Source organism: Bos indicus x Bos taurus, chromosome 4, assembly GCF_003369695.1.
Source record: "Bos indicus x Bos taurus breed Angus x Brahman F1 hybrid chromosome 4, Bos_hybrid_MaternalHap_v2.0, whole genome shotgun sequence".
Taxonomy (NCBI): Eukaryota; Metazoa; Chordata; class Mammalia; order Artiodactyla; family Bovidae; genus Bos; species Bos indicus x Bos taurus.
In genome coordinates this window covers 73,372,700-73,392,482 of record NC_040079.1, presented here as the reverse complement: position 1 = coordinate 73,392,482, position 19,783 = coordinate 73,372,700, and the positions used below count along the sequence as shown (strand labels likewise).

General features: G+C 43.5%; 1 protein-coding gene across 10 annotated transcripts in view; it reads right to left on the bottom strand.

Moving 5' to 3' along the window:
* SRPK2 (SRSF protein kinase 2) overlaps window positions 1-19,783 on the bottom strand; it is a 244,241-nt gene that overhangs the window by 15,284 nt on the left and 209,174 nt on the right. For all 10 annotated transcript variants that reach the window (XM_027539709.1, XM_027539713.1, XM_027539712.1 and 7 more), the window contains 6 exons: window positions 13,547-13,712; window positions 12,382-12,407; window positions 10,675-10,921; window positions 9,631-10,113; window positions 4,000-4,100; window positions 3,782-3,889 (listed from right to left, as the gene is read on the bottom strand). In XM_027539709.1, the coding sequence (XP_027395510.1) occupies window positions 3,782-3,889; window positions 4,000-4,100; window positions 9,631-10,113; window positions 10,675-10,921; window positions 12,382-12,407; window positions 13,547-13,712 (1,131 nt within the window). The remainder of the gene's footprint in view (window positions 1-3,781; window positions 3,890-3,999; window positions 4,101-9,630; window positions 10,114-10,674; window positions 10,922-12,381; window positions 12,408-13,546; window positions 13,713-19,783) is intronic.

Here is a 19,783-nt window from a genome sequence, read left to right as displayed (position 1 = left end):
TGCTTCACCGATGCCCAGGGATCAGTGGCTGCTGCACTGCCCACTCCCTCTCCAGACCCGGCCGAACTGGCCCACCCTCTCCCCTTCGTTGATGATCGCCAACGTGCAACGAGGGCACCCACGAGGGAAGGCTCATCTGCCTGGGGTGGGGTCCCGCACAAACCAAGGCAAGTGCACTTAGCCCAGGACCACATCTCTTCCTCTTGCATTATTATTTTTTTTTAAAGAAAGGAGGGAAGTAGGATGACAAGCCTCTTGCCAGCTACCCTGCAGTGAGCACTAGTTCATGAACTCAGGATCCCTGCCCTGAACCAGACCTGGGTCTGAGCTGAACCCAGATGTGCCAGGTCTTGGTATGGAGCAAGGGGGCAGGCACCCAGAAAACAATAAGGACACTCCTGGCAATCCCAGATCAGGGTGAAAAACCTCATGCCTGGCCACAGGTCCAAGGGCAACAGGTGGATCACACACTAAATGTCCAGAAGCGTCTTTCTCGCCGGGGACACAAGCCAAGAGAAAAGGGTAAAAGCCCAATGCAGTCAGAAGACTCCGGCAGTTGAGGGATGGATCCATGGAAAGCATCAACTGCTCTTTACCATCCTTGGTTTCGCCTCATTCCTCTAATTGATTTCTAAAACCATTCCAATCTGGTTGTATGCATTTCTGTCAGCCTAACACTAAGCTACATCAGCTCAGCATTTTGTAAAGATGGCCATTTTGATTAGCATCCATGTATTTCCAAGGAAATACAACTTGAAGAAGCCTGTCAATGAAATGGTAAGGAAGAGGCAAGATGAAGGCTCCCCAACAAGTTATCAGGTCCTGATTCTCTGAATCATGACTAGACTTTCTTTTTTTCTGCATGTTGTCGTTCTCTTTTATTATGTATCAAATTGTCTCCAATGTAAGTTACAACCTGATTAAACTCAATACTTCTTTCTAAAATCAATTTAAAGACACACACAAAAAATCTCTTTGTATACAATATTTTTTGTCCAGAGTCTAGTAAATATAGTATCTTTCATTGCAGGATTTATGCTTAAAAGATTTTAACAAATAGGACGTTGACAACAGGATAAACGTGCACCATAATGAAACATTAGCCTCTGTACTTTGCCACAGGTTTCAACTCTCTGAGTTACTCTCAATATAACCTTTATTGTTACTGTCCATGTTTAATACTGGAGAACTCTGGGTTCCTCCCTCGGTACTTGGCCCAGTACCCTCAGATGGCTTTCCCCTGGAAGAGCATTTGCCTTTAGGCTCTGGGGAGACCAGGTACCCCTTTCCTGAAATGCTATCGCATAGCAAAGCACTCCATTCTGAATACATAAGGTCACGAATTCCTTCCATGATGTGAACACTCCTGAGCAGTTTGGTGAAACGTGTCAAGACTGGCACGTTTTCTTGTCTTTATGGCACTGACTGGGGGTCACCATGGAGCCCTATTCAAGGATTCTGACACACAAATGCAGAACCACCAATGTCAGGATCCACACCAAATTTTTAGATCATGCACACTTACATCTGAAGGAGTGCTAAAGCTCAAGAAAAGAACAAGAGAGTCAGCCACTGACATATCCCAGCTATCCCACCTCACCCTGTCCAGCTGCAAGAGCACTCTGCCCTGCCAGTGGCAAACGCACTAGCCAGTGAACACGGGCACCAGCCACCACTCTTCCCTCCACTGGAGTCTCTAAGACGTAATGCCATTGACAACAAAGAACCCTGGGTTTTACCACTAAGAGCAATCCAGAGCTTTATTACAGCTTGGTGTCACGAATTTAATACACTGCTATGTATTTAAACTTTAACAGAAGTGGGGTGGGTGACGACTGCCTCACTTTCACCAGTTTCTCTACGGAGAACAAGACTGGACCTCTCAGTCATGACCTCCAGGGACGAATGGGATGGGAATGAAGGCTTGCCCCACTCCCAGAAAATCACCCCTAATTATAAGGAACTGTATAAGCAGCTCTAGAAGCACTGAGGGACTTCACTTCTTGGGAAGGGAGGAGGCAGAAGGGGACGGAGAGAGTGCTTTGTCTTAGGAGTTTGAGCGTGACACTGACGCCCGGGTTCCCAGTGATTACAGGGGCTGGAAGGACAGGGGCCGGTGTGGAGGCGTACACTCATCTCACGGAGAGCAAGACAGATAATCTGGTAAAAACTGTACTGGCAGCTCCAGCATTATGCTACTGCATCTGTGATCTTGTCCTATTTTTCCTGGTTATATCACCAAAATTTAACACCCAAAATTAGAAGTACAAGATTTCAGAGTTGAAAGAGTTTTCAGAGTGTAATTCAGGACAACCCACATATGGCCCCTTCTGTGTAGCTGAAGACAAGTAAGGCCTGACCTCACATGTCCGGAAACAGAACACTGCTCCCCCGCAGTTCCAACTGGTGGAAGTGCCCTCCCTCTCCTGACCTGGCCTCTGCCTCCCACTGCCTCCCAGCCCTTCCACCCCATCCTGCCCCTGGACTCCTGCAGAGGGAGCCTGATTTCTTCCTACATTCAAAGGAGCCATGACACACACACCAGCTCTTCTAACCATTTGTCTCCATACCCAGCACAGCAAGGACTCAGTTTTTTATACTTATTGAGAAATGTAATTTTAAAATTATTCTCTGGCATTACCCATCAGAGAACAGAAAGGCATACTTTCTGTTCTAGACCTCTTTGGCCATACTGGTTGCAAATTTGAAAGACAGAGTTTCTTTTTTCATAGTTTTAGCATCAAAGGACACACACACAAGGAGCGCTGCAGTAACCTTTAAATCACAGACAGTTGTATTTATTCTGCACTCTTTTTTTCTTTTTTTTTTAGTGAGAAGACAAGTACCAAGGTTTACACACATGCTCTCTCACTTTAAACAGAAAAGAAGAATTTGGGGGGGAGGGCGGGGGAGACGATACAAGAAAATCATGAAACACCACCTGAGGCAACAGATACATCCATGTTTCCAACAAAAGACCACCAAGCTCAGCTCACTAAGAGAAATTGGCCAGGAAACAGGACCAAGAAAGAAACTGAAACTGGCTTATAGACAAGGGACTATTCATGCTCATTGGTTCACAGGTAAGGAGAGAGTGAGAAGAGACACTGGCAGAACTTGGGAGAGTTTAGACACAACCAGACTTTTGATGCACACAAGTGGCAGCAAAAAGGCTCTGCTATCTCTCTATGTATCTATATACACAGGAAAATCTGAGGAAAACCATCTCCAAGCTGCCTGTGGGACCAGACTCACTCAAACAGCATACGCAGCTGCTGGTACCTCCGACGAGGCTAGACGGCCTAGAGCCGTAAGCCAGAACGGTTTCTAGACTGTACTTAACAGGAGAGAGCGTAAACAGTGGTATGTGGGGAGAGCCTCTCCTCTCCAGTAACACGTCTGTCAGACCTCCTCAAACCTTCCCCTAAATCACAGCTATTTCATCTTCCTCCCCAGCCTGAGTGAGGGAAACACAGGCTGTGTACAGCCCACAAGACTTCAAGAGCCAAGAGGAACTACGTGAAGTCCATCACCATGGCGGAGGTCTGTAGCTGGGGGCTATAGAGGGCCTTGCGAGGTTGTCTCTCACAAGCCCAAATCAAAACATACACCAGGACACGCCTGAGAATGATCCTGCCAACTCTAAACCTTGCCCGCCCACCCCTCCTTGGACAACCTCCTGTCAGAAGGCTTAGGCCATGGGCACTCGTAAGACTGGCCTACTGTGGGGACTAAAGGGATGAGCCTTTACATGGAGGAAAAGGGCACAGGCCGCTCTTACCATACATGCCGTACTCCAAATGTCAGCAGGCGTGCTGTAACCTGCTCCTATTAAAACCTCTATGGATCTATACTGACGCGTCTGGATGTCTTCTGTGAAGTGTTTATGCTGGAAGGGAACAGACTACATTACTGTGGAGGAACACAGACATTAAAAAAGAGAAAAAGCATCGTCTAATACATGATCACAACCAAAGAAAGAAAAAACACTTTACTTACCACCCAACAAGCATTTCCAAGGTCTGCAATTTTAACTCTAATCTTATCGGCATTCCGGGGGTCCAGGGGATTCACCAGCAGGTCGGCTGCCCGGGTTTTCGCTGGCATGAGTAAACAGCAGGACAGTTAGCGCCTGGGTTAAGTGGTTTGCATGTGTGTACACAATGCTTGCAGGGCACACTCCTTTTCTAGAAAAGTAGTGGCATGATCATTTAGGCCTGGAATCCTGTAAGTTGACCTCAACAAATTTAAGTTCTCAAATTCTCCATCTCAGGGAAATACTTCATAAGAGGGCAAGCTGCCCAGAGACCCCATGCACACTGACTTGCCCATTCTCCTTTCTCCCCCTCCTTCACCTCTGGGTCAGGCCACTCAGTTCCTGTAACTTTTAGCTGCTCCTCATTAGATCACGTCAGTTCCCTACTGGTTTCCGTCTAGCTCGGAAGTGTGATATTACTAAACTCGAGGGTAGAGAGAAGATTCCCCTGCAGGATGGAGAGGTGTATGTGTGCGTGCATGCATGTGGGGCGGAGAGGGGGCTGTGTGTGTGTGTAAGAGTTGGACCATAAAGAAGGCTGAGGGCCAAAGAATTGATGCTTTTGAACTGTGGTGCTGGAAAACACTCTTGAGAGTCCCTTGGACTGCAGGGAGATCCAACCAGTCAATCCTAAAGGAAATCAACCCTGAATATTCACTGGAAGGACTGATACTGAAGCTTCAATACTTTGGCCACCTGATGTGAAGAGCTGACTCATTAGAAAAGACTGATGATAGGAAACACTGAGGGCAGGAGAAGAAGAGGGTGACAGAGGTTGAGATGGTTGGATTTTATCACTGACTCAAGAGACATGAGTTTGAGCAAACTCTGGGAGACTGTGAAGGACAGGAAAGCCTGGCGTGCTGCAATCCATGAGATTGCAAGGGGTCAGACATGACTTAGCGACTGAACAACCATTTTTGGGCAGACCCTTGTATGAAGCTTGGCATCCCAGGCAGGCAGCAAGGCCAGGCGGCATGTACCATGAACAGGGCAGCGAGTGGGTGAGGCATCCAGGACCTGGGGCGCCCACAAAGCTTCCCAGGAGGGGCCAGAAAATGCGAGAGAACTCTGGGTGACATTTTAGCCCTCAAGACCTGTTCCTCGGACTGATGGATCAACCCGAGTCAGTCAGACTCGGGTGTTTTCCTTTTCTCTATCTGCCCTAGGCCCACATCCCTCTTTATGAAGAAGTTGTAACACCGTAAGGTCTCACCAAAGGCCAGGTATGAGCCAAGGAGAAGAAACACAGAAATCAGAAATGATAAGGGCGGCAGCACAGAGACCCACACAGACATGTGAGGTGTTCACACTGAACAGGGAATGGGCTGAGAAACTGAGTCCCAGAGAAAACAAAAATGCTGACCCAACAGACCGATGGCCAGCACCGGAAATGGCCAGATGAATCCCTCCTGTCACTAAATAAAGGAGAGTCAGAAGGCACAACAGTGGAATAAGAGCTTTGCAGAACTGGATTCAAATTTAATTTTCAACATCTACAAGTTACAAATGACTTAAACACCATGAGGCTCAGTTCTCAGTAAAGGAGGAAGAGAAAAGGACCATTCTCACGCCCCAAAACAAAAGCAGACCAAACACAGGAGAGCTAGGGGCTCCGCTCTACCTGCCCTCTGAGGCCAAGGCTTCTATTTAGGCCAGAGAGGGTCCAGCCAAGGATGAGAGGCCACGTGGTAGGCGCCACCACTCCAAACGTGAAGCACAGCTTCTACAGACTGCATTTCACTTTTGCAACCATCACAAAGTCAAACCATTGTTAATCCAGGCACGACCGGTACAGTTTCTTTGCATTTAATACTCCTGGCTTCTGAGCACCAAAGTCTCTTTGGGGACTGCTGTTAGCCTCCGGGTTTCTGTCTGTGCATAGTTACCCAGCACACAATGCCTTCCAAATGATACTCGGAAATCTACCTCAAAAATTTAACCATACTCAGAACACACAGGAGGTAAAAGAGAATCAGTTTGCATCTCTTTTCTCAGTGTGACAGTTTCCTGCTCTAAGTGTCTGTGAAAGGTTACCAGACTACAACACTCAAAAAGGCCCATTTAAATACAGGGACACACACACTCGCTACATAATCATAGAGATTTTGCTTTGCCCAAAAATCAGATCACCTCTCCTGATTCAGTCACTATTACGCAACTATATCATGGCTTATCCTTGCTCTCTGCTACTAAGGAGGGAATGAAAAGTGCAAAGAGAAAGGCAGGAAGAATTCGCTTTAGGAAGGGCTGGGGCTGTTAAGTCTCTGAGTGACACTGTATTCATGCCATCAAGTGAGCCTGGGTGCCAGCAAGATGCCGCCCAGCGGGGCCGCCATGATGAACAGCCACCGTCACTTATCTGCAAGGCACTGTGCAGGCCTTCACTGATACTTTAAGCTTAAAACAGCCTTACAAGGAAGGCATGAGTATTCTCTTTATATGCAGGAGATTTAATGCCAGCCCAAGGAAAGAGCAGAACTATAAGATTTAACACTCAAACCTTACCTCTCTGTTCACCAAGTATTTACGAGTCCCTTCCACGTGGTGAATGCCGTCCGGGCACCAGAAGAGCAAGGTTCTGCCACCACACCCTAATTAGGAAACTCACATGCTCGTTGAGAATATGGATGATAAAGTAAATAAAACGACTGATTCACATACTATGTCAAGTAACTCTATATGCTAAGAAGAAAAAAGCAGAGAACAGAGATGGATTACTGATGAGGGCATTCAGCCCAAGGGGTCTTTTCTGAGAAGGTGATGTTTGAGGTGAGGTCTGAACGCAGGGCAGCACAAAGGAGAGAGGCTCTGGGCAGACATGACAGCAAGTCCAAAGCGCAGAGAGGCAGAAATAAACTTGCGCCCTTGAGAAACTTCAGAAAGAAGACCGTGTGGGAGGAGCAGAACCAGCAGGGGAGACAGAGGTGGGTGGGGACGGTATCAGAAGGAGAGGTGCTAGGGATGGACTGTGCGGGACTGTCAGCTTTAGAGAATGACGTGGAAATATCTTGGAGATGGGGGGTGGGGGCATGCTTTAAAAAGCCCTCTCAGAACTGCTCTGCAGGAAACAATCTAGGAAGCAAGAGTGGGAAAGAGAAGAGCGTGGAGCTGTGGTCCAGCGTCCAGCCAAGCACTGCCGACGACACGGCCACCACGAGGTGAGGGCGACAGGACGTGTGCACTGCAAGCGCCACCCTGCCCCCAGGACTCTTTAATACTATATAATAGTAAAATATATATCCAGAATATTTTTTGTGTATATATATATATCCAGCAGCTAATAATCCAAGAGGAACCCTGCCTCCTCTTCCCAACCTTCAGTGGCTACACCATTACTCCAGGGAGAAGTTCACATTCTCTAGCCTGCCACATAAGGTGATCCTCAATCTTCTCATTCCAGCCCCAGCATTTCTTCTACTATTTCCTGATATATGCCCTCTGCTGCAACAACAAGGATCCACACAAACTGAGTGAAGGGTACTACTCCCACTTCCCGTTCTTCAGTGCCCCGTGGCCAACTGCCAGCCTCCAGGACAGGATCCTCCCAACAGGAAACAAAGCACCTCCGTGCAGAGGCTGTCCACAGTTCAACGACCAGGCTTTGAAAACCCAAACTGAGTGCCCCCAAACAAATGACTGGATGAACGAAAAGGTCAGCTTGGTAAGAGACTGGCACCAGAGGGAAAACCAGACCTGCTCTTTCTCCCAGAAGCATCAGCAAGCATGCCACGTTCACACAGACACTCGATATTAGGACTTAAAAATAAATAGGGAAGAGACCATGCTACACTTGAGATTACTAAACCTTTTTATGCTGTTTACTCCATCAACAAAAGATGTTTGAACATTCATTTCAATATATGCGTGTTTATAAAGCTTACATACTACTGTTCCTATACATTATGTACATTATAAAACATTTACAAGATCTTAATAGCAAAAACTACTCAGCAACAAGTCTGAATCCAGCCTGGGTCCTGCCCCAAGTAAGAACTTGGGACACGTGGTTCTAGAAGAGCGAGGAGGCACCTGGAGAACAATGCGATTGTGTCAAAAGGACCTAAGAAGCAACCTGAAGAGGCTGACAAAGGCCAAATTTGGGGTAATTCTGGCATTAAAAAAAAAAAAGCTGTAAATGATAACAACACACAATTGGATGTGTTAATTGAAAGAAAAAAGAATCAGTGAGTCCGTACCACAGAGGAATACGGGAGGTATGTCAGGGAGGGGGTGATTCGGGAAAGAGCATGAAAGCCTCGCACCTTCCCCAGACACCATGCCCTGCGCATCCCTTCCATCCGGTTGTTGCTTACATCCTTTCTTCATCAACAGACCATCCAGCAGCTAGCTGACTGTTTTCCTGAGTTCCGTGAGCTGCTCTAACAAATTAATCTAACCCCAGGACAGCATCATGGAAACCTCCAATTCAGAACTTACCAGAAGCAGAGATGATGACTTGGGACTTGTGACGGGTTGGGGGTGGGAGATTGATACAGTCTGATGAAACTGAGCCCTAGACCCTGGCATGTGACACTATCTCCAGGCAGTGTCAAACTTCACTTAAACTGCGAGACACTGAGCCGGCGCTGGAGAGCTATTTAGCGTAGGAAAGCCCCTACACATACACTTGGTACCTGAAGTGTCAGCAGTAGTACGGGAATAGAATGAGGGTCAAGGAGAATAAGAGGTGAGTTTTTCCTTAGATGAAGCCACATTGCTTGTGAAAGCATTTCAAGCAGTTTTAAACCTGGTCAGAGTAAAGGTAGACAGGAGAATACGTCTATCCAAGTTACAGGAAAAACCACACCCTTAGGATGACTAGCTGTGGCCAGTGAGTAACAGAGGACTCTGCAGGTCTCTGGGGCTGCAGAACATCCTGAGCTATTTGCAGGACTGGCTCATCAACGGACTCGCCATGTGTTAACATTCTTGTCAGCAGAGGGAGCAGAGGAGGTTTCTGAGCTTTTCCTCTGTGGGCCAGAGTGCAAGCCAACTGTGACACAGTTTGCCTCCTGAAGTCCCCCAGCACACTACAGGCAGAGATATGTCATGTGGCATCTACCCTCAAAATCAGGGTTTGATATACACCATCACCACATTTAAACCTACGTCACTTCCTTTAAAATTTTAACAGCAGAGTGGTGTAATCAAGAACAGCTATCAAAATAAAGATATTTTTTCCTCAATACAGATAGAGAGCAGGCACATCTTCCCTTGACTAGAAATGAAGCAGAACAAAAAAAAAACAAAAACTAAACATAGCATTTTTATCAGATGGAAGTACACTATAGAAAGCTACAGGGCAAAATGCTAGACTTGGAAAACTTTTGCAAAGGTATCATCACTAAGACAGAAGAAGGAAAAAAAAACTCAGAAATGGGATCTGATATGCAGAGGGCAAGAGAAATCCTAGTGGCCCAGGATATTTTTAAAATTATACTAACTTACTCACGGTTACAAAAGTAATAAAATAAAAGTGCTTACTGCATACACACATGGCTATACCTCCTCCAGGCAATCCCCTTCCCAGTATCTGTCAGGGGCATGACACTCAGGGACTGAAAGCAGAGCTCATGGGAAGGAACACTTACTTTTTGGCAAATCCCCAGTGCTGGAGGCTGAAACTGTCCTGCTTCTGTCATGGGATGGACTGCTTTCCTCATGTTCAGTAAGGGGGGATCCCTCAGAAAGTGCAGAGCCACAAGCCACAGGTTCTAAAGGCCCAGAGAACAATGATGTGGAAAATTCTGGAAACTGTGACTCGGGAATTTTATGTCGTCCATTTGGCAATTCACCATTGAATTGTTCATAGGAGCTGCTATACGTGTAATCGCTTTCTGCATTTGGCTCATCGAGGTTACATTCCTCGGGATTTGGGCAATCTTCCTCATCGTCGTCTTCATCATCCAGCTGTTGCTCCAGTAAGAAGGGGCCGTTCTCAATATGGCCGTTAGTTTTTGGTGATTCTATCCAGGTAGGGTCTATGTTCGCGAGCTCCTGTTCAACATCGTCTTCATCTTTCTCAGTGTTTTCTTTCTCAGTGTCTTCTTTCTCCTCCTGGTCCTCAGCTTCACCTTACGAAGTGGAAGGGTGAGAATTAGAGCTTGTCACTCTCCTGAACAGAGTGCACTAGGCATCTATCCTCTCCAACAAGACACACGGTTGAGCATGCTAATTGCACTTGCTACACAGCAAACACCTCTGGGCTCTCGAGGTAAATCTCCAGGTTCTCTAAATCTTATTTTTCGTTTACTAAATAACTAGCCTCCTCTTATTAGAAAAAGTTAGCTCTTAGAGAAAATGAGCATAAACAGAGCTGTATTTCCATTTTCTACCCTCTCCTATATAATCTTCAGAGATTGTCTAAGGGTACATTACTGTTAAGTCAAAGCTTAATTACAAATGAAGGACAATCATTAACATGATAAAGACATGGTGCTTCTCAGACACTTTCCATTAAAAAACAAAAACTATTTTGAAACCTATTTCTGGTGCATATTTTACAAAGCAAGTATCAGACAGCTCCTACATTCTCCAGGGAAGACTTGGAATCACCCTCAGGTCTGAAACACAGCAGCGCCAAGTCGCCCTGCGTGAGGCCCTGGGGTGCAGCCCGCTCTCCAGCGTTCACTGACCATTGTTATTTGCAGTCTCTCCCTCGGCCACCTCCTCCAGTCCTGCTGTTTTTAGCTTCACCTCTGGGTGGTATTCATCATCTTGCTCATTGGAAGGTACAACTGACGTGACGTTTTCCTCTATTATTTTTCTTTCAGCTTCTCGCTCCAATTCTTCTATTTCCTGCAAGCGCTTTTCCAGTAACTCAGCCTGCCTTTTCTGCTTCTTTTTCATTTTTTTCTTTTTGTTTTTAGATATTTTTCCTATCTACAACATGTTAAGAAAATAGCACAGGTCAGTTTGCTTCTTTTTAAAGCACTATGCAGCAGCGTCTAAGTGCTGGCAACATGGCAAATACCAACACAGTCTGTTTTCTCAGGTCTATTCAATTAAAATCACATGCCCAGACATGAGATCCACAATATGGTTAGCGTTGCAGCAAAGCCAGAAAAAAAAGAAACCAGTGCTGATATCAAGTAGCGGGACTACTACCAGCTCCTGCCAATGGAGAGATACAGCTTAAATCCAGCAAGCCTTTTCCCTTTAAATTCTAAGAACTAAATATGCTGAGGCATTCCTGCCTTTAGACAAGAAGCGACTCTTACAAGTTTCATTTGCTGCTGCCTGTCTACAAAGTATTAACAATGTTCCCTTCTCTACTGTCTTACTCAACTGTCTGCCAAAACAGGTGTACTTCATTCATGTTTGGTCAACAGCACTGTTTGTGCTTGGGTCTCACAAAGTTGTTAACAACAGCCAAGACAGCAGGAACTGTAAGAAATGAGCATATGAAGTAAAGGGAAAAAAAGAGAAAGCCATGGTTTCAGTCTGCCTCCAGTCATGGCCATCTGACTTGGAAAGTACTGGCAATGGGATCCTCCAGTCTTTCACAGAACCAATAATCAAAGCAAGCTGCTCAAGCCACGGCAGAGCTCAGCAGGCCAGGTGGCAGAATTCTTACAGCTCCCCCTCTTGCTGGGACTCCCACTCCAGACTGAGGGTTGCTGGCTGCACTCTGGAGTTCTGCACATTTCCTTCCAAGGGCTTTCGGGTCATAAAGATCTTTAAAACTTGCAGGTGACCCATTAACTTGAGATATACATATATTCTATGCTTGACTGGAACCAAGACTAAACCAGGTTTAGGTCCTCTGGGCTAGAATTTAATTTCAAACAGCCTGCTTTATTTGCTCACACTTCATATTTTGATAGGACCACACAGATAACGCTCTTTCACATTTAACTACTAGCTAGAAAAAAATTAGAACAGCAGCTTCAGAAAAAATAGGTAACTTAGAGGCAAATTAGAAATAATAGAAAGTGTTTGTGGAATAATCACACTTAAAACCCTATCTCTATAACCTCACATTTTATCAGACTCAGCCAACAGCACTCCAGAAAGTACACGAGGAAAACACAGAATTTGGGACAGCTCTAATTATCCCACCTCTAAAAATCACTTCACTTTTTCAAAACATTGTCTTGCATATTTAAGGATGCACAGCATTTATAAACATGGCTGTCTTTTACACTAAAATACATGACAACATCTGTGATTGAGAAAGGAACAACAGCAACAAAAAGTAAAACTAATTGCCTCAAACAACCCTTAAAGAAAAGTTGTTGCAGAAAGAAACAAAAACTAATGTTACAATTAGAAAAGTTCAATAATGACTAGTCAGTCACTTTTGACAAGGAGGTAATATAAGTATGTGTGTGAGTACTTACAGGTTTTTGCTGTGGAGCAGTACTCACTAAAAACAAAACAAAACAAAGCGAACATTTAGAGTGAAACAGATACTTATCTTTTTGTAGGTAATCTGAACTGTAAAATGAAATAACTACTGCCTTTCAATGGCTATGCAACTTAAACAACTGTTAAATATTAACGCTTGTTAATCATAGAGCCCTAAAGAAAGTTTATCTAACTCAAACAAATGATTGGCTCTTAAAAAGCAAAGCCATAGTGGTTCACATGGAGTCATTTCTCTTATTAATCTGAAATTAAACACTCATTCATTTCAAAAACACACAATCACAAAACACTGACTGATAAGAAAATGGAGAAGAGTGACACAACCCAACTTGTTTACAGACAATGAGACGAACAATTAATTTACACATCTATGTTTGAAAACTATTTCACAAGTTTATACAACTAAAATAGATCCAATACTACTGCAAATAGTCTAGAAATGACATGAACAGACTTGGCCAATGTCAAAAGCTTAACATACTATGGTTCCATTATCTAAACAGCAACCTGATGGTACAAAACAAGATTCATAAGTGGTTCATCTGCCAACAGCCTCAGTTTGAGGGCCTTCACTCTGCAGTCCCTGTGTATACCTGCCAACACACTAGGGCAGAAAGCACGTGAAGAGAGGATGAAAGCATCATCCACACTTCACGGCCACCTTGACACCTTGTGAAAACCAGAAATAAAACTTCATACACCAATGCTCAAGTCAGTTGATCTTCTTTCACCCTGAAGTTCTTGTAACTAATTTTAAGTGCACCAGTTACACTGATGTAACTATGCTCAATGGAGACAAGGAAGCATTCTGCTGATTGTAGGTCGGCTACAGGAAACCTGTTACTATACACTCCTCTGTAGAGAAGTGGCCAACGCAGACAACGTTCAAATGGAAATGAAGCAGCAGGTAAGAAGAGTTCAGTGACCTTTTAAGGGAGGACAAAGCTAAGTAATTCAAATATTAAAGTACAACTTAATTGGGGCATCTTCCTTCTCAAGAAAAAGGTCTACTTATTACCAGTCATCGGGCTCTTACGCAACTTCTTAACATGTACACATTTAACTCAACTGCTTCCTATGAACAACTTTGCAGGTTCTCAATGCCCCTACACAGACAAAGCTGGCCCAGCCTCTCACCTGCAGACCCTGAAGGAGGAGGAGCGCCCGCTTTCTGCCACTCAGTGGCCTCGGCTGCCATTCTTCTCACATATGCATCGTCCACACACATCAAGATGTTTTCCGGCTTTATGTCAGTATGAATGATCTTGCACTTACTGTGGAGATAATCTAACCCTTGAAGGACCTAATCACATAAAATCAGAAAGGAGTTATTAATAATTTTATTATTCAACATTTATTTGTAAAATAGTTACAGTCATTACAAGGCACAATTGGAACTTGGGCCCGATAGGAACCCAGCTCCTTCCCATAAGCAATCAGTGGATATCATTCTGGAGATAATTTATGCTCATAGAAGCAAATGCATTTAAACATACGCTTATTAAAATAACAACTGTGGTGAGATGTAATTTACATGTCACACAATTCACCTTTTTTTTTTCAATTCACCCTTTTAGGTGTACAATAGAATGGTTCTTAGATGTGCAATGGTCATCACTATATAATTTAGAACACGTTCATCACACAAAGAAATACTGCACCCATTAGCAGTCACTCCCCATCTCCTTCCAACCCCTCTAGCCCTTAAGTAGCGTCAGTCGTGTTCGACTCTGTGCAACCCCATAGATGGCAGCCCACCAGGCTCCCCCGTCCCTGGGATTCTCCAGGCAAGAACACTGGAGTGGGTTGCCATTTCCTTCTCCAATGCATGAAAGTGAAAAGTGAAAGTGAAGTCGCTCAGTCGTGTCCGACTCTTAGCAACCCCATGAACTGCGGCCTACCAGGCTCCTCCGTCCATGGAATTTTCCAGGCGAGAGTACTGGAGTGGGTTGCCATTGCCTTCTCCGCCTCTAGCCCTAGGCAACCACTAATCTACTTTCTGGGTTTGGACATTTTATGTAAGTGGAATGATACAGAGTGGTCTTTTGTACCTGGCCCAATACTTTCAAGATTCATCCATGTGTAGCATGTAGCAATACCTCATTTCTTTTAAAGGCCAAATAATTTTCCACTGAAAATACCACATTTTGTTTAGTCATTCAATGATGAACATTTGAGTTCTTTCCATTTTATGGCTACTATAAATATATTGCTATAAACATTCATGTACAAGTTTCTATGTAGACATGTCTTTATTTTTCTTAGTAGTGTAATTGTTGGGTCATACTGTAACTCTATCTTTAGTCTTTCAATAAACTGCCAAACTGTTTTATCCTATGGCTGCATCATTTTACACTCCCATCAGCAATGTGCAAGGATTCCAATTTTTTCATGATGGTCAATACTTGCTATCTGTCTTTTCATTTTAGTCACTCTAGTGGGTGTGAAGTGTGTATCTCATTGATCTGCATTCCCATAATGGCTAATGATGTCTGTACATTTCTAATATTGTAGGAAAGGAGAATTAGGTAGCTTTGGTACCCAGGCAATAAACTATAGTACTGAACTAAAAGAAACTGCTAAACCAAGATATTCACATACTTACCATGTATGTGTGTGTGTGTGTAAAAATATATATATACACACACATACACACACACATACATGTACACATTTAACTCAACTGCTTCCTATGAACATCAATATACATATATAGCAAAAATTACATTATATATATTACATATATATATATACATATAAAAATTACAGAGTATGGTGACCTAAATGTCAGGCCAAAGTTTTTCTGGAATTATTTCCATAAGAGGGGAATTCTTTCTTTTCATAAGGAAAAAAATATTTTAAAATTAGAATACAGTTCATGTTCCCATATATTACAAATTCTACATGCTCAATAAACATTAGCACTTGATAAATATCTTCATTCAAACATTTTAATTCATTTGGTGGTCTTGATCACATTAGACAAGGAAGTGAGGAAAAGATAAGCAGAAGATATCTAATACTGAACAACTCGGAAAAGTTCTCGGCAAAAACCCAATGCTTCTGTCTACCTTCAGTTTCTGGCTAAACAATCTTGAAAGTGAAAGTCCCTCAGTTGTGTTCGACTCTTTGCGACCCCATGGACTATACATACAGTCCATGGAATTCTCCAGGCCAGAATACTGGAGTGGGTAGCCTTTCTCTTCTTCAGATCTTCCCAACCCAGGGATCCAACCCAGGTCTCCCACACTGCAGGCAGATTCTTCAGCAGCTAAGCCACCAGGGAAGCCCAAACAATCTTAAGATGACAAAATATTAGTAAGTGAAGGCACAGAGGTTTCACAAGGAAAGTAGAAGGAACATGAGTCTCTTAACCAAGATGAAAATCCTCACATTCATTTAAAAAACTTTTCCTTGGAAATACTTTCACATGACTTCACTGACTGAGCATCAGTTGAGCTCCTATAACAGGCTGCAGACGCTTACAGATGTTTGATACATAGCAATAAACAAAGTTCCCCATCTCCACAAGGCTTTGACTTTTTTACCTTAAAATTAATATTTAATGTTTTAGATAATGCTTCAACTAGAATATGTTTAAATTATGTTTAAAATGTCAAAAGACCAACAGTAGGAAATATATCATTATATGTTTCCATAGAGAATAAGGTTATAATTCTGAAGGGAACACAATTCAATGAGCCTGTATATATTCACTGGCATTCATGCATCTTCTTTGTGCAAACTGAAGTACCACATGGAATTCTTATATATGAGTAGTAAGAGAAATTCTGAGAAGTACAAGAAATTAATGGACAAGTACACTGATGACTTCCAGTCTGTGGAAGTACAAGGAATAAGACTTTTAGAAAGTTTAAACTATTTTAAATTATTTCAACTAAAATTTCACTTTAATCATCAAATATTAACTCAAAGTTAAAATGTCAGCATCTTTCCAAAAATATCTTTCACTACCACCTCATGAACAAGTTGCTCCTAACTTTCCACCTTAGTTCTTTCATAGTTCTTAGGTTGTTTCACTGTGTGTGAAGCTACTTAGTAAGAGTTAATATGATCCAGTATCCAAATGTGTTAAAATGAATTTCAATGAAAATGAGACACTTGAGATGAGCAAAGTGTTCTCAGTAAGAATTTAAGGTTTCAGATATTTAATTCCTTTCATGGATCACTGCCTTGTTGTGGCGAAGGGGCTTGCATAACTCAATGAAACTATGAGCTATCTCATGCAGAGCCACCCAAGATGGACACGTCATAGCAGAGAGTTCTGATAAAACGTGACCCACCGGAGGAGGGATTGGCAAACCACCCCAGTTATACCTGCCATGAGAACCTTCATGAGCTATTTAAAAAGGTCAAAAAGATATGACACCAAAAGATGAGTCCCCCAGGTCTAAGGTGTCCAATATGCTCCTGGGGAAGAGTGGAGGAGAAATACTAATAGAATGAATAAAGTGGCTGGGCTAAAGTGGATACAACGCTCAGTTGTGGATCTGTCTGGTTGTCGAAAGTAAAATCCAGTGCTGCAAAGAACAGTACTGCATAGGAACCTGGAATGTTAGGTCCACGAATCAAGGTGAGTTGTGAGTGATCAAGCAGGAGATGGTAAGAATAAACAACGATGTCCTAGGAATCAGCAAACTAAAATGGACAGGAATGGACAAATTTAATTCAGATGAACATTGTATTTACTACTGTGGGCAAGAATCCCATAGAAGAAACAGAGTAACCCTCATAATCAACAAACGAGTCTGAAATGCAGGACTTGGGTGCAACCTCAAAAATGATAAAACGATCTCGGTTCGTTTCCAAGGCAAGCCATTCAACCTCACAGTAATTCAAGTCTATGGAGAAGGAAATGGCAACCACTCCAGTGTTCTTGCCTGGAGAATCCTGTGGATGGAGGAGCCTGGTGGGCTGTTGTCTATGGGGTCGCACAGAGTTAGACACGACTGAAGCGACTTAGCATGCACGCCCATTCCACTGATGCCGAAGAAACTGAAATTGATCAGTTCCATGAAGACCTAGAAGACCTCCTAGAACTAATACCTAAAAAAGATATTCTATGCATCAATGGGGATTGGAATGCAAAAGTAGGAAGTCAAGATATACCTGGAGTAATAGGCAAGTTTGGCCTTAGAGAACAAAAAATAAAGTGGGGCAAACAAAGGCTAACTGAATTCTGCATTAGTCATAGCAAATACTCTGTTTCAACAACACAAGAGACAACTTCACACACAGACATCACCAAATGGTCAGTACCAAAATCAAACCGATTCCATTCTTTGTAGTCGAAGATGGAGAAGCTGTATATAGTCAGCAAAAACAAGCCCTGGAGCTGACTGTGGCTTATATTATGATAGCAAAATTCAGGTTTAAACTAAAGAAAACTGAGAAAAACACTAGGCCAGCAGGTATGACTTAAATCAAATCCTGTATGAATTCACAGTAGAGGTAACAAGTATATTCAAGGGATTAGATCTATATGACAGAGTGTCTGAAGAACTATGGACAGAGGTCCGTAGTATTGTACAGGAGGCGGTGAACAAAACCATACCAAAGAAAAGGAAAAGCAAGACGGCAAAGTGGTTATTTGAGAAGGCTTTACAAACAGCAGAAGAACAAAGAGAAGGGGAAAATGAGAGAGGGAAAGGTACATCCAGTTAAAAGCAGAGTTTCAAAGAACAGCTAGAAGAGACAAGAAGGCCTTCAATGAACAGTGTTTAATAATGGAAGAAAACAACAAAAGAGGTAAGACTAGAGATCTCTTCAGGAAAATTGGAAACATCAAGGGAGCATTCTGCCCAAAGATGGGCACAATAAAAGATAAAAATGGTAGAGACCTAGTAGACACTGAAGAGACTGAGAAGAGATGGAAAAAAATACATAAAAGAACTGTATCAAAAAGATCTTAATGAACTGGATTACTACAATGGTGTGGTGAGTCACCCAGAGCTAGACATCCTGGAGCGTGAAGTCAGGTGGGCCTTAAGAAGCACTGCTGTTAATAAAGCTAGTGAATGTGATGAAATTCCAGCAGAACTATCCAGATCCCTAGAGGACAGGACTTCCCTGATGGCTCATATGGTAAAGTGTCTGCCTGTAATGCGGGAGACTCCCTGGAGAAGGAAATGGCAACCCACTCCACTACTCTTGCCTGGAAAATCCCATGGATGAAGGAGCCTGGTAGGCTACATACAGTCCATGGGGTTGCAAAGGGTTGGACACGACTGAGCGACTTCACTCCAACAGAGGATGCCATCAGTGTTTTGCATTCATTATGTCAGCAAATCTGCAAGACCCAGCAGTGGCCACTGGACTGGAAAAGGTCAATCCTCACCCCAATTCCCAAGAAGGGCAATACCAAAGAATGTGCTAACCAGCAGACAATTGCAGCTATCTCCCATGCTAGTAAAATCATGCTTAAAATCTTACATGCTAGGCTTCAGCATTATGCGAACCAAGAACTTCCAGGTGTCCAAGCTGTGTTCAGAAAAGGAAGAAGAACTAGAAATCAAATTGCCAGCATTCACTGGATTATAGAGAAAGCAAGGGAATTTCAGAAAAACATCTATCTCTGTTTCATCAACTACACTAAAGCCTTTGGCTATATGAATCATGACAAACTGTGGAAAGTTCTTAGAGAGATGGGAATACCAGACCATCTTACTGTCTCCTGAGAAACCTGTATGCAGGTCAAAAAGCAACAGTTAGAACCCTGTATGGAACAAATGATTGGTTCAGGATTCAGAAAGGAGCACGACAGGGCTGTCTGCTGTCACCTTGTTTGTTTAACCTGTATGCCAAGCACATCATGAGAAATGCCGGGTTGGATGAGTTACAAGCGGGAATCAAGATAGGAGGGAGAAACATCAACAACCTCAGATATGCAGATGATACCATTCTAAACGGCAGAAAGTGAAGAGGAACTAAAGAGCATCTCGATAAGGTGAAGGAGCAGAGTGAAAGAGCCAGCTTAAGACTAAATATTTAAAAAATTAAGATCATGGCATCCACCCCCATTCAGTTCAGTTCAATTCAGTCGCTCAGTCGTGTCCGACTCTTTGCGACCCCATGAATCGCAGCACGCCAGGCCTCCCTGTCCATCACCAACTCCCGGAGTTCACTCAGACTCACGTCCATCAAGTCAGTGATGCCATCCAGCCATCTCATCCTCTGTCGTCCCGTTCTCCTCCTGCCCCCAATCGCTCCCAGCGTCAGAGTCTTCTCCAATGAGTCAACTCTTCGCATGAGGTGGCCAAAGTACTGGAGTTTCAGCTTTAGCATCATTCCTTCCAAAGAAATCCCAGGGCTGATCTCCTTGCAGTCCAAGGGACTCTCAGGAGTCCTCTCCAA